Source organism: Ochotona curzoniae, unplaced genomic scaffold, assembly GCF_017591425.1.
Source record: "Ochotona curzoniae isolate NIBS_2020 unplaced genomic scaffold, NIBS_Ocur_1.0 contig_883, whole genome shotgun sequence".
Taxonomy (NCBI): Eukaryota; Metazoa; Chordata; class Mammalia; order Lagomorpha; family Ochotonidae; genus Ochotona; species Ochotona curzoniae.
The window spans coordinates 16,191,626-16,206,704 of NW_024466599.1; the positions used below are offsets into that span (position 1 = coordinate 16,191,626).

At 45.5% G+C, this 15,079-nt stretch overlaps 1 protein-coding gene across 1 annotated transcript in view; it reads left to right on the forward strand.

Moving 5' to 3' along the window:
- Positions 1-14,297, forward strand: part of UBXN2A (UBX domain protein 2A) — a 30,678-nt gene extending 16,381 nt beyond the window's left edge. Inside the window, exons 4-7 of the mRNA XM_040992909.1 lie at positions 1,616-1,722; positions 4,948-5,085; positions 6,867-7,025; positions 11,062-14,297. Of these exons, the coding sequence (XP_040848843.1) occupies positions 1,616-1,722; positions 4,948-5,085; positions 6,867-7,025; positions 11,062-11,254 (597 nt within the window). The 3' untranslated portion in view covers positions 11,255-14,297. The remainder of the gene's footprint in view (positions 1-1,615; positions 1,723-4,947; positions 5,086-6,866; positions 7,026-11,061) is intronic.
- Positions 14,298-15,079: the final 782 nt, after the last annotated feature.

Sequence of the window (15,079 nt, forward strand, 5' to 3'; positions counted from 1 at the left end):
GGTCAAAGCCCAGCTCCCATGTGGGTGATGGGCTCAAACACTTGAGCCATCTTCTGCTGCCTTTTCCAGACCATTAGCAGAGAGCTGGGACATGAACTGGTGCCCCTATGGGATCCACACAGGGAGTGGTTTTACCCCCTACACCACATTGCCAGCCACACTATTTAATTTTTATATATTATTTTGTTTATGTTTAAAGTTTGTTCTTAAGAATATATATTGTGGGGCCCGGCGTGGTGGTTTAGCGGCTAAAAGTTCTCACCTTGAGGGCCTGGCGCGGTGGCGCAAGTGGTTAAGGTCCTCACCTTGCACGCCCGGGATCCCATATGGGCGCCGGTTCTATCCCGGCAGCCCCGCTTCCCTTCCAGCTCCCTACCTGTGGCCCGGGAAAGCAGTCGAGGACGGCCCAAAGCTTTGGGACCCTGCACCCACGTGGGAGATCCGAAAGAGGCTCCTGGCTTTGGATCAGCATAGCATTGGCCGTTGCGCTCACTTGGGGAGTGAATCATCGGACGGAAGATCTTCCTCTCTGTCTCTCCTCTCTGTATATCCGCCTTTCCAATAATAAAAATAAATCTTTAAAAAAAAAAGTTCTCACCTTGAACGTGCCATAATCCCATATGGGCGCCGGTTCTAATCCCAGCATTCCTGCTTGCAGTCCAGGACGGCCCAAAGCCTTGGGTTCCTACACCCTTGTGGGAGACCCAGGATAGGTTCCTGGCTCTTGGCTTCAGATTGGCGCAGCACTGGCCATTGCAGTTACTTGGGGATTGAATCTTCAGACAGAAGATCTTTCTCTCTCTCTCATCCTGTCTGTATATCTGACTTTCCAATAAAAATAAATAAATCTTAAAAAAAAGAATACATGTAGTGGGGACTGGCATGTGGTTCAACAGGCTGATTCTCCACCTTCAAGCACCTGCAGCCAGTATGGGCCCCCTTTGTGTTTAAACTGCTCCGCTTCGGATCCAGCTCCATGCTTGTAGCCTGGGAGAGCAGTAGAGAGGATGGCCCCAAACCTCAGATCCGCCTGCACACCCATGTGGGAGACCTGGAATAAGCTTCTGTTTGGATTGAATCATCTCTGGCCATTGTGGCCATTTGGGGAGTGAACCAGCAGATGGGAGATATTTCTGTGTCTCCTTCTCTCTGTAAAATCTGCCTTTGCAATAAAAATAAAATAAACATAAATCTTGTTTTTATTGGAAAGGAAGATTTTACAGAGAGCAGAGACAAAGAAGTTAATGTCTTCCATCTGCTGGTTTACTGCCCTTGTAGCCGCAACGGCCAGAGCTGAGCTGATCCACAGCCAAGAGCTTCCTCTGGATCTTCCATGCAGGTGTAGGGTCCCAAGGGTTTGCGCTGTCCTCGGCTGCTTTCCCAGGCCACAGGGACGGAGCTGGATGGTAAGTGAAGCAGCTGGGATATGAATGGGCGCTATATGGGATCCTGGTATATGCAAGGCAAGGACATTAGTCACTAGACTACCGTGTTGCCTCCCCCCACTGCCAATAAATGATGTTTTTTTAAGAATTCGTATATCCATGGAATACATTTTCATAGGACTTTTAATATAACCTGTTACTAACATGATGTGTTTTTTACTGTTTTGCAGGTAGATGTAAATATAAAGTTATGGAAAAATGGATTTACAGTCAATGATGACTTCAGAAGTTACTCTGACGGTGCAAGTCAGCAGTTTCTGAACTCCATCAAAAAAGGGTAAGCAGGCTTTGTGAATAGGATGTCCTCAGCATGTTGTTCTGTGAAAGCATCCTGTTTTAGTGTTCTTTACACAGTCCTAGAACAATCATATAGTCTACCTGGCTGACTCATCCAAACCGGACAGTAGTCCTAAGGTTGTAAAGTACAGGACGCTCCGTACGGATTCTAGACTAGCGTGGCGAGTGGAGTTGGCCTTGCTGCAGCTTCTTAGAAGAAGGATCCATCGTCTGGTCCACTCGCCGAGTGGCCACAGTGGTTGGAGCTGAGCGGATCCAAAGCCCTGAGCCAGGAGCTTCCTTGGTGTCTCCTGCATGGGTGCAGGGTCCCAGGGACTTTGAGCATCCTCTGCCCCCTTCCCAGGCTCTATCAGGGCGTTGAGTCAGAAATGGAACAGCTGAGATGTGAATTGGGACCCATATTGGATGCTGGAGCTTGTAGGCAGGATTAGTCTGTTGAGCCACAGTGCTGGACCTCCTGAAGTTCAGATTAAGGAGTAATTTCGTATTTTTCAGTATATACAAAGCTGTGCAACTATCAGGGCTATTCAATTTCAAAACGTCTTTATCAGTCCAAACAGAAACTCAGTACTAGAAGTCACCCTGCATTTCTGCTTTCCTTCAGTCCTATGTAACCACTAATCTACTTTCTATCAATTTGCCTACTCTAGAAACGGCATCCTGGAATCACACAGTTGTGATCTTTTGTCACCTTTTTTATTAGCCCAGTGTTTTCAGGGTTCCAACATCGGGTGACATCACGTTGTACAGATACGCCGTGTCTCATCGGTGGTTAGTGTTTGCATCATTTCAACATGTGTGGCTATTAGGAGTAATTCTGTGAGCATTCGTGTATGTGTCTTCCTGGTCATATGTTTAGGTTCTCCCAGGCACATATGTAAGAATAGGGGCATTGTTACTTCAGTGTCTAACTTCAGGAAGAACCTCTAGCTGTGTTCCAGAGGGGTTACACCGTCTACCCTGCCCGCTGGCATTGCCTGCAGTGCTCAGGTTCCATCCCCCACCCACAACTGTGATGACCCTAGTGGGTGAGCGGGAGGCGGGAGGCCATTGTGGCTCTAGCGTTCATTTCCCTTTTGACCAGTGATGCTAAGCGTGTTTTCCTGTGCTTATCTGAACCGTTTGTGTTCATTGAAGAAATATTCCTTAAATTCTTTGCCCATTTTTTTTTCTTTATCTGATTTAGAAGTTGGGCTATTTACCTTTTTGTTGAATTTTAAGAGTTCTTAATGTATTCTGATTACAAGTCCCTTAACCAAATGTATGTTTTGCAAATATTTTCTTCTATTCTTGGAATTCTTTTTTAACCAAAATTTAGGGAGGATTATATATGATTGTATAGAGTGAAAGCTCTAGAGGATCCTCCATCTGCCGGCCCCTACACCAAAACTTAGGATGTGTGACTAGAATTATGAGATCTTAATAAGACCTTTATTACTTTATTCGATAAGGTTTTTATGGGTGGGAGTTTGGCAAGCAGTGAAGACAGTGCTTGGGACACCTGTACCCACATGCGTGTGTCTGCTCTGCTGCTGCAGCCTCCTGGGCGGGCAGCGGGCGCTGACTCGACGGGTACTGCGTGAATCCCCCAGCGTCTGGCTCTTGCAAGCACCCGGGGAAAGGGCTGGAGTAGGAGCACACACACATTCTTACCCTTCCAAGTAAAATGAAAATAAATCTTTAAAAACCTTTTTTAAGCAATTCAGAACTGTTGAACTATCAAAACTGCTTGAGCAGGACCCTCGGAGCGTGCCTTACATGGGGGACCTGGGATGGATGGGAGGCTGGCTGGGGCTTTTCCCGTTGTTTCTCCCCTGACCCCAGATACAGGGAAAAAAATGATGATATTAGTGTAGAAAAAATGGTATTACCCACTTTGCAGTAGTCCTTGACCCTTTGTGCCCTATTCAATTAAGTAAAATTACTAAAAAACAAACTTTTTTAACTTACCAAGGGCTCAGAAAAGAACACAAGGAGTAAGTACATACTAAATGAATTTGTGTTATTCTGTTAGCCAGAAACATCAGCTATTTTATAATAACTTGTTAAATATTGGTTTTTGTTAGGACTTTCCCCATTTGGCACCAGCTTGATGGCTCAGTTAGCTAATCTTCTACCTGGCCAACACTGGCATCCCATAGGGTTTCTTGTTCCTGTCCTGGCTTCCCTGCTTCCCATCCAGCTCCTTCCTTTTTTATTTATTTATTTATTTTTATTGAAAAGTCAGATACTCAGAGAGGAGGAGAGGCAGAGAGGAAGATCTTTTGTCTGATGATTCACTCCCAAAGTGACCGCAATGGCTGGTGCTATGCCGGTCTGAAGCAAGGAGCCAGAAACTTCTTCCAGGTCTCCCACGAGGATGTAGGGTCCCAAGGCTTTGGGCTGTCCTCGACTGCCTTCCCAGGCCACAAGAAGGGAGCTGAATGGGAAGTGGAGCTGTTGGGGTTAGAACCGGCACCCATATGGGATCCTGACTTTAGCTGCAAGGCTATCACGCCAAGCCCCAACTCCTTTCTTTTGGCCTGGGAAAGCAGTTGAGGATGGCCCAAAACCTTGGGACCCAGTACCCGTGTGGGAGACCCAGAAGAAGCTCCTGGCTTCAGATCAGCTCAGCTTTGGTCATGGCAGCCACTTGCGGAGTGTGTCTCTCTCTCTGTATATCTGCCTTTCCAATCACACAGACACACACATACAGAACAACAACAATAATATTGTTTGGGGTTTTAGTATTGTTTGTTTGTGTTATTTAGCTATTCTGTTTTAAGTACCTTTAAAACAGTGTATTAGGGCCCGGCGCGGTGGCGCAAGTGGTTAAGTCCTCGCCTAGCACGCCCGGGATCCCATATGGGCGCCGGTTCTAATCCCGGCAGCCCCGCTTCCCTTCCAGCTCCCTGCCTGTGGCCCGGGAAAGCAGTTGAGGACGGCCCAAAGCTTTGGGAACCTGCACCCGTGTGGGAGACCTGGAGGAGGCTCCTGGCTTCGGATCGGCATAGCATCGGCCCGTTGCGCTCACTTGGGGAGTGAATCATCGGATGGAAGATCTTCCTCTCTGTCTCTCCTCTCTGTATATCTGCCTTTCCAATAAAAAATAATAAAAATAAATCTTTAAAACAGTGTATTAATCCAATTCATTTTTTGTACAGAATGTTTTTCAGAAAAGAACTCAGAGAAGTTATAATTTTTTTTTTTTTTTTTGCCTTCTAAGGGAATTGCCTTCAGAATTGCAGAGAGTTTTTGATAAAGAAGAAGTGGATGTTAAGGTTGAAGATAAGAAAAATGAAGTGTGCTTGTCGACGAAGCCTGTGTTCCGGCCCTTCTCAGGACAGGGCCACCGGCTGGGAAGGTGAGAAGGCTTCCCCGAGGCGCTGTGCGTCCGCAGGGCTCCCGCGGAGGCCAGTGTTGCCTTACCCATGTGGGCGATAGGAATCGCAAAGATTACTATTTCACCATTGTAAACAAGTTCTTTAGTGTTCGTTTTCGTGACTCCTAAGTCATCTTTAGTGCAAGGCATACTATATGCCAACCACACTAAACAATGATCGAGGCTTGTTTGGGTTTTATTGTCAAAAGGATCTGGCGTGTCAAGGACAAAGTTGGATGATGAACCGTTCACTCCCCTTCTCACCTACCGTCTGAACTTTGCTAGTAATTCTACAGAGAACGTATGCTAGCTGTTGAATATTTAGAGTCCATTTAAACATTAACAATGTCGGCAACATTGTCTTAGGAGATTACTCTTTGAATTTTGAGATTGAAGTTGGTTAGCTGCTGCTTATAACGCCATCCTGACTTTCTCCTACCTGGCTCCCTGGAAATATGAAATATGAAAAGAATGGAAGATCCACGTTCTGGGGCTAGTGCCACTTCATGGGAGACCTGGATGGAGTTCCTGGCTCCAGCCTGGCCCGGACCCAGCAGTGGTGGCCATTGAGTGAAATAGGGGCTAGAGAGTCTTTGTCTCTGCCCACTTCTCTCTGTCACCGTGCCTTTCATATACCATACATACATACATACACTTCAAAATACATACTTGTTGCTAATGTCAATGTAAAAATCTTTAAGCTTTTGGAGTTTTTGTCATATCTTATTATGGCTGTGACACAGTGTGCAGCAAGATCAAACATGGGATCATTTTCCTAAATTTTCATATTTAATTATAAAGATGATTAAGGGATATATTTGCACACACATATAAAACTTCTGCCATCTGTCTGAGAATAATTAACAAATACTTTTTCTTTTTTCTGTTTGTAACCCAAAGACTTTTTTTAAAAAAAAAAGATGTATCTGTTTTTATTGGAAAGTCAGATATACAGAGAGGAGGAGAGAGAGAGAGGAAGCCCTTCCATTCACTGTTTCACTCCCCACGTGGCCGCAGGCTGAAGCTGAGCTGATCCGAAACCAGGAGCCAGGAGCTTCTTCCTGGACTCCTAGCAGGTACAGGGTCCCAAGGCTTTGGGCCATCCTCGACTTTTTCCATGCCACAAGTAGGGAGCTGGATGGCAGGTGGGGCTACTGGGATTAGAAGTGTCACCTGCATGGGATCCCAGCTCATGCAAGGTGAGGACCTTAGCCACTAGGCCACCATGCCAGGCTACCAGGGAATAATTTCTATGGAGAATTTACTTGGAGTTTCTTGCAGCAATGTAACTTGTGGGCCGGAGTGGTAGCATATCAAATTAATATTCCACCTGTAGCACTGACATTCCATATAGGCACTGCTTCGAGTTCTGACTGCTCCACTTACAATCCAGCTCCTTGCTAGTAGCCTGGGAAGGCAGTGGAAGTTGGCCCAAGTCCTTGGGAACCTGCGCCCACATGGGAGACCTGGAAAGAAGCACCTGGCTCCTGGTTTCAGGCTGGCCCAGCTCTGGCTGTTGCAGCTTTTGAGGAATGAACCAGCAGATGGGAGACCTCTCTGGCTCTCCCTCTTTCTCTGTAACTCTGACTTTCAGAGTAAAGTAAGTAAATCTTTAGAAAGCAGAGAAAAATGTCACCCAGGCTACACATAAAAGTAAGCTGCTCTGTTCTGTAAAATACTACTCACATAGTATTGGTGACAGTATATGCACCTGGCTTTCTGGAAGTTGACCAATTTCTATGATTTTTTTTTTTCTTTTTTAGTGCTACACCAAAAATTGTATCTAAAACAAAGACTCTTGAAGTCAAAAATAAAAATGTTGCGTCTGCTGTCCCGCTGAACCACTTGGAACCCATCACTAATGTACAGATTTGGTTGGCCAGTGGGAAGAGGATTGTCCAGACATTTAACGTTTCTCATAGGTGAGTTTTCTCTTTTGGTGTATGTGATTTTTTTTTTCCTAATTTAATTCTTTTTTTTTTTCAGTCAACAGCATATTTGTTTAACATTTATGTGTGTGTTTATCTATTTATTTGTGATGCAGAGTTCAAGAAACAGAGAGAAAGAGAGCCTCCATCTGCTGCTTTGCTCCTTAAATGGCCTCTTGGCTGGGGCCTGCCCCTGCTAAAATGGGAAGCCAGGGGCTCCAGCACTGGGACTCTCCTGCTGCTGCTTTCCTAGGCACGTTGGCAGGAAGCTGGATCAGAACTAGAGCATCTAGCCCTGCTGCTGGCCTCGGAAACCAGTGGAGGATGACCTAAGGCCTTGGGCCCCAACACCCACATGCATTACCCAGAAGCAGCTCCTGGCTCCCGGCTTACTCAGTTGTAACCATTTTTCCACTTACTTGATGTTCTGTTTTTAATTTATTCTCTCATCATTGTAATATCTCTTTTTCTTTCTAGTTGTTTTTGTCTCTTTGTAAATTCAGTATTAAGGTCGTGGTGGAAATAACATTTTACGTAAATGTTATTTATGGGCCTGCGTTTCCTTGTCATCTTTCAGGAGTTAAATTACTTGAGCCAAAGAAGGTGAACATATTTAAGGTTTTTGCTAGGGGTTGGCATGAAAGCCCACGCTGAAGCGACCTGTTGAGTTGCCCAAGTCCCTCTGGGAAGTGCCTGGGCTCTGTTGCCAGCACCAGCCTCCTACTTCCTGTCGCTATAACCCCGGGAGGCAGGAGTGTGCCTGCACCCACAGGGGACACCCACATTGCATTCCCATCTCCTAGCCCGGTCCTCATTGTGGGTGTTTAGAAGATAAACCAGCATCCCATATGTGTGTCATTTTGACTCCCAGCTGCTCCACTTCCAATCTTGCTTCCTGCTCTTGTGCCGAGGTAGGCAACGGAGGATGGCTCAAGTACTTGAACTCCTGTACCCACATGGATACCAGGACGAAAGGGCTGCAAAGCCGGGAGCCTAGAACTTCATCTGGGTCTCCTATATGGGTACAGGGGCCTAAAGACTTGGGCCAACTTCTGCTACTTCTTGCTCGGAACTTAAGCGGCCAGGAGTTGAACCAGCCCCGTATGTAATGCCAGCATTGTAGTCACCAGCTTAACCCACTGTGCAAAAACTTGGGTTCCCTTATGTTTTTGTCTTGTTTTGTTTTGTTTTTTAAGATTGATTTTTTTTTTTTTTTTATTAGAAAGTCAGATATACAGCAAGGAGGAGAGAGAGAGAGGAAGATATTTTGTCTGGTAATTTACTCCCCAAGTGACTGCAACAGCCGGAGCTATGCCAATCTGAAGCCAGGAGCCAGGAGTTCTTCTGAGTCTCCCACACAGGTGCAGGGTCTCAAGGCTTTGGGCCGTCCTCAACTATTTCCTAGGCCACAAGCAGGAAGCTGGAAGGGAAACTGGGCTGCCAGGATTAGAACAGGTGCCCATTTGGGATCCCGGTGCGTATAAGGCGAGGACTTTAGCGACTAGGCTACTGTACCAGGCTGTATTTTTTTTTTTTAAAGATTTATGTATCTTTATTTGAAAAGTAGATTTTACAGAGAGAGGGAGAGACGCAGGGAGAACGATCTTCCATCCCCTGGTTCTCTCCCCAAATGGCTGCAAAAGCAGGAGCTGAGCCAATTCAAAACCAGGCACCAGTGATCCTTCTAGGTCCTCCCATGTGGGTACAGGGTTCAAGTACTTCAGCCATCCTCTGCTGCTTTCTCAGTCCATAACAGGGAGCTGGATCAGAAGTGGAACAGTTAAGACAAACTGGTGCCCATGTGGGGGCTGTCGGCACCTGAAAGTGTAGGATTAGAAGGATTAGACTGTTGAGCCTTCGTGCCTCTCCCCTGCCCCAGTGAAATGTGAGTTTTAATTTCTATTTATTTATTTATTTATTTAGACATCCTCTTTTTTCCTTCCCTTATGTTGGGGGAGGGAAGAGATAAGGAGAGAAGCCACACTCAGCCTCCCAACCATCCCAGGGTCCTCGATGTGGGGCATGCTCCGAGGATCCCGCTCAGGTGGCTTTGGTAGTTCAGCAGTTCTGTGTTGCTACTAATCTTGCCACTCAAATCACGATGAAATCTCTCCAGACCCCACTGCCTGACATGTGCAAGATGAAGACATTAGCTGCTAGGCTACCATGCCTGATGCCCAGCCCTGTCTTCAGCACAAACTATTGGGTATTTCCACCTAGCCTAATATTGCCCACCCCACACTTGGCCCCCACACAATCCAGATGGAGCTGAAACTAAGTCAAAGTGATTGTCAGTAACCTCCACCAGGCCCGCTTGCTGCCCTCGTTCCCGTGCTTGCCAGTATGTACAGCAGACTGGTCCAGTCTGTCCCACATCCGGTTCAGCTCTTACACTTATCAATGGGCATAGAAGCCTAGTTCGACAACCGAACCAGCTCCACTGTCCAGCCCACATGTGCTGGTGAGTGCCACTCTCTGTCTCACTATGCCTGTCCCAGTCCTGGTTCTCATGGTCACCAGTGGGAGTGGCAACTCAAGAGGAAGGTGCCCGCTGTTTCCCTAATGGGCCTACTCCCACTCTTAGATATTGCATTCTCCAGGTGGTACTGCAGTTTAGTGCGGCAGTTTCACCCCCATGCCAGCTGCTGCTGCAGCAAAACCCATGCAACCCTCACCCATGCTAGCTTATGCATGTACCAGTAGGTACAGTCCACCCAGCCTGGCATGTCCCCAATCCAGCTCACATGCAGGCCAACACGTGTTGTAGCCCTGTCCGGCCTGGTCGTCCCCCAAACCCAGCTCTCATGCTCACCAGTGGGAATAGTGGCCCAGCAGAAGGGCTCCCTCCAGCCCCTCTACCAGCTTGCTCACTCTCCCCTGGGTCTCACATGTGCTGATTGGGTGCTGTGGCCCATTCTGCCATGTATGGCCTGCCTCACCTCGGCATTTGCCAGTGTGTGGTGTGAACTGGCGTAAGCTGGTTTGCCTCAGACCTTAGCCAAAGTTAAGCCTGTGGGAGAGACAGAGAGGAAGACTCCTGTCTGATGATCCACTCCCCAAGTGACTACAATGGCCAGTGGTGCACCGACCCGAAGTCAGGAGCCAGGAACCTCTTCAAGGTCTCCCACGCACGTGCAGGGTCCCAAGGCCTTGGGACGTCCTCAGCCGCCCTCCTAGGCCACAAGCAGGGAGCTGGATGAGAAGCAGGACCGCCGGGATTAGAACTGGCGCCCACATGTGATCCTGGCGCATTCAAGGCGAGAACTTTAGCCACTAGGCCACCACGCCAGGCCCCATAGCAGCATTTTTCATGAATTTTCTGAAGATTTTTATATACTTAGATTTAAAAATGTTAATCCCATTTTTCACAACTTTGGAGCTCCCTTCCTATGACAGCAAAGAGAAAATGTCCTGGTTGTTCATGACTCCGTTCCCACTGAGCCGTCCTTGGGCAGACCCGTGCTTGCTAACAGCTTCATCTGTGAGGATTTCAGTGTGAAAGGTGAGAAGGCTTCCAGGAGCTTTCCTCGTTAATGTTGGTCCATGGTCATTGGCTGTCTGGAGACTGCCCAGTGCCTGGTGCGGTAGTCTAGTGCCTAAAGTCCTCTCCTTACATGCACCGGGATCCCATATGGACACCAGTTTGTATCCCAGCTGCTCCACTTCCCATCTAGCTCCCTGTCTGTGGCCTGGGAAAGCAGTGGAGGATGGCCAAGGGCTTGGGACCCTATAGCCTTATGGGAGACCTGGAAGAAGCTTTTGGCTTCTGGCTTCGGATCAGATCAGCTCCAGCTGTTGCGGCCACTTGGGGAGTGACCCAGCAGATTGTTCTGTCTGTCTCTGCTTCTCACTGTAAATCTGAGTTTCCAATAAAAATAAGTAAACCTTAAAAAATAAAAAGAGCCAAAGATTAATTATCATAATTAAGTTATTCTGTACATTAACATCCTGATACCTTTACAGGTTGGTAATAGCTTTAATTCATTCAGGTACCCATGAAATTATAGTAATAGTCTGTGCTGTCTTATAGGGTAAGCCACATCAAGGACTTCATCGAGAAATACCAAGGCTGTCAACGAGGTCCTCCCTTCTCCCTGGCCACGGCCCTTCCCTCCCTCCGGTTACTGGACGAGGCGCTGACGCTGGCTGAAGCTCATCTGCAGAATGCTGTTGTCATTCAGAGACTCCAGAAGACGGTTGAGCCTTTTAGAGGACTTCCGTAGCACTGGCTTCTGATAGGCCAAGTGGAACACTTGCTGTAAGTGGGCACACAAACCAAAGTGGAGAGAGAAAGGCCAGATTGCCTGGACTTTTGGTTGGAGCACCATTTGACTCTTCTGATGAGAAGATATTTAAATTGGTGCACGTCGGGAAAGTAGCATAAGACTAGAAGCTATATTGTGGTGCTTTTCCAAAGGCCACACAGAAAGAAAAAAATGTTTATTTTCAAATTCCAATTAATACACATTACATATATTAAATATCTGCATTATTTAGAGTCTTAATATGGAAAAATTTAGGAGCTGTGTTCACAGCATGTCACTTAAACATCACTCCTAAATAGCAGGGATTTGTTTAAACATTAGCTGTCTCCGAATTTTTAAATGGCAATATATGAACAAATTAAGGTAGGCTAGAAGCATAAAGGCAATTATTTTCATAATTGAGAAGACCACAAGGGCCTGTTGTTTTATAACCACACCTGTGCGTACACATCAGCATGGTCTCACTTTGCATTCTGAAATGGCGAGATACTCAGGTGCTGATATGGCATCAGTACCTCAGACGTGTTTTCACTCACAAATGCAGTTATGTAGCTTAGCCTAAGGCGGTACTAATCTGTTCGCCAGGTTTCTATACTTTCTTAAAAGCTGATGTTGAAGATTCCCCTGTAGGAACCCTACTTTGTCCCTATTCTCATTTTTTCAAAAATCAAGGTTTTTTTGTTTTTTGTTTTTTTGTGATTTGGGATTAGTTGTTCATCAACCAGCTCTCAGAATCTAATGCGTGTAAGGTCACATCACTGATTAATGAGTAGTTTTTAAAAATGTGTCTTATAAAACATGTTTTTCTATTTTGTACACATCAGCTGGCCTTGTGTTTAAATTAAATGATTATTTATTACATTCTGATGTCACCAAGGAAAACATGTTTCGTAGCTTGAGTTTTTAACTCAAACCAGTTGGATTTCAGTATTTCACTATCAGATTCCATCTCCCCTGGCCTGAAAACGAGCCTAAAGAGCTTCTATGCAAACCACCTGTGAGTCGAATTTGGAGTGAGGTGTGCATTGAGTGTGCAAGGGAGCTGGGGAGCGCGCTTCAGCAAAAACATTCGCAGGATGCAGGACAAGTGCTACTGAAGCCCAGGTGACACGCCTTTTCTTATGTGGATTTTGATATATGACATATTCAATACTAAACATTAAAACGTGACATCTATTATTTTAAACATAGCTTCCAAGAAGAAAGGATTTGAGGGATTGTATTCCATTTCTGCAATTATTTTTTCTGTTTGATGTAAAGAAGTCATAATTTGCATATCTGCTTCTACATTCAATCTATTGTGCCATTAAGACCTGACTAGATTAGTGAAAAGAAGGCAGCAGCGCCACCTCAGTGTGCTGATGAGATCATGTTGCAATTACAAACCCCCTGAGTGGTTCTTGGGGATCCCTGACCACAGTCTGAGGACCAAAACAGTGGTTCACAGTGATGCTCAGGCCTTCACAGAAGGCTTCTCAAATCCCGTTCCTCACGCTGCCTGCAGGTCTCCTGATGTCTGCGTTCTTAGTCCTGAGGGATTCTGAGGGCCGCCCTGAAAGTACCACTCACTCTTCGGGAAACCCTGCACTGAGCTGCATAGGCCGGAAACTAAATCCTGACCATTTGACCATGGGCAGCAAGATTCCAGCTCAGGGGGCTGCTGCACTGGCTCGGTTTTACCCAGCTGTCCCGCAGTTTGCTCTCGTTCTGTTCCCCTTTACCACTGCACTAGTCACGGCGTGAGCCTGGGCACCGTAGGCTGTAGCACAGTCAAGACAATGCTGGAATGCTTGAGTGAAGTTCCTCGCAGAGACTCAGGAATATGTTCATAGCTAGACGACCTGGCAGTCTGGTAGAAGAAGGCTTCCTCTCCCAGCAGCTGTCCCAGTGGTGGATGCAGGAAGGCCCTTCCCTGCCCTGTTCCCATCACCTCAGGAATGCACAGGTGCTTAACCGAATGCAAGTGTTTATTGTCAGTCATGTTTACACAGCAGTGTTCACTGCACTCCCTGGAGCCAAGCGAAAGTCATGGCATTGTGTAAAATACTGATAGGCTGGTACAAATCAGTGAACTTTGACACCTAGGAAATATGATTGTTGATGTATGTTCAGGAATCTGTAAGAAAATGTTTCGGGTAGGCCCTTTTCTGAGGCATTTTCATCTGCATAATTATAATCAGTCCAGAAGTCTTTGTTGATCTCTGTAAGGTCCCCTAGGTGATCTCAGTGAGACTGCTTTGGTACCTGAAGGAAAGCCTCCAGGCTGTGATTATTTACAGAAAACACATGGCAGGGCCTCCTGTGTGGACCCGGGAGGCCCACGCCAGGGAGAGGCTACTGTGGGCAGAGCCACGGAAGCAAAAACTGAATTCTGTTCGCTAATATGACTAAAACACAGAGGTTTTCTAAAGTAATCATATATATATATGTTTTACTTGAGAGGTTCAAAGTTGTACACATTGTGTAGAATGCTCAGAAGAGGCTGACTTTGAAAAATTATTTAGTGAGGGCAAGGAGCAGGTGTCTTAAGTGTGCAGGACAGTTTGAGCTAAGCAGTCATTTCACAATTGCCAGCAGTTTCTCCAGAGAACTTGTTAGACCTAGCACATTGAAATCTGTTTTTGTTTTTTGTTTGAATTTTACAGTTTATTGGCTAAAGTACTGAGCAGTATCCAGGTTAAAATGTAACTCTACTTGAGAGCTCTCTCAATGTGCTTGTTGTGACATCTCAGTGTGTTGATAACATGTGTTGTATGCATTTATTTCAGTGCCTTAAAAAAAAATCCTGACATCTTTAGCTAATAATCTCAGAGCTATTCTCTTAAGGGTGAAATGCTATTGATTCAAAAGATCTGTCAAATCATTTGCTCTTATTATAAAGTCATTAACATCTAGCTGCGTCTGTCACTTTGAATTGGCAAAGTCATGGGATTTGAAAATGCATCATTTATTTTGTGCCTGTGTTTTAGCCAATGGAACGTCATTTAATACTAAGAAGTGTTGGGGGGGAAAAAAGATTTTTTAATGCTAACCCTGTGGTGATATTTATTTTTTGAACTATCCATTGGGTTCTGAAATAGTCTGAACATTCTGAAGGTGAGTTTACACCAGTGTTCTTTCCGCATTTTGCTGTGAACCCTTCTGTGAGGAAGTGGCTTACTCAGTATGTTAGTTTTTGGCTTTTGGCTTATTTATGTATTTAGTTAGTTACATAGTTAATTTTTTTTTGTTTTGTTCTTTGCTTTTGTTTTAAATATTATTGGACACAAGTAATCCATATCAAAATGATAAAATAGATATGCTAAAATAATCTTTAAATAATGTCTTATGCAGTGATTCAAATGTGATCACTACAGCTTGAGCGTCCTTAATGTGAAAATCTGGAACTTTCTGAGAACCAGCATCATGCTAAGAGTAGAGGATCGCGCAGCTGACCTGGCTGAGCTGTGGGAGGGATGCGAGTGCTGAAATGCAGTGTCCACTACCTCCAGGCCGTGTGCGGCATATCTGAAGCGATGATTCTCATGTCTAGATTTCACCAAGATACCTCATTTTTCAAATATTCTAAAATGAAAAAAAAAATCCCGAATTCAAAACGCCTCTGGTCCCAAGCATTTCAGACAGGGAGGCCTCGGGCTGTGGGAATATTTTGGTGTGTCTCCTTTCAGATATTTTTTAGTGTACTAGTTGTGAATTTTGTTTTCATTAAAAGACAACTAACTCTTAGTTAATTTAGTCTTGCTATGTCAAATCTAATCTGTTTGTTTTATGAGGAAGTACGAC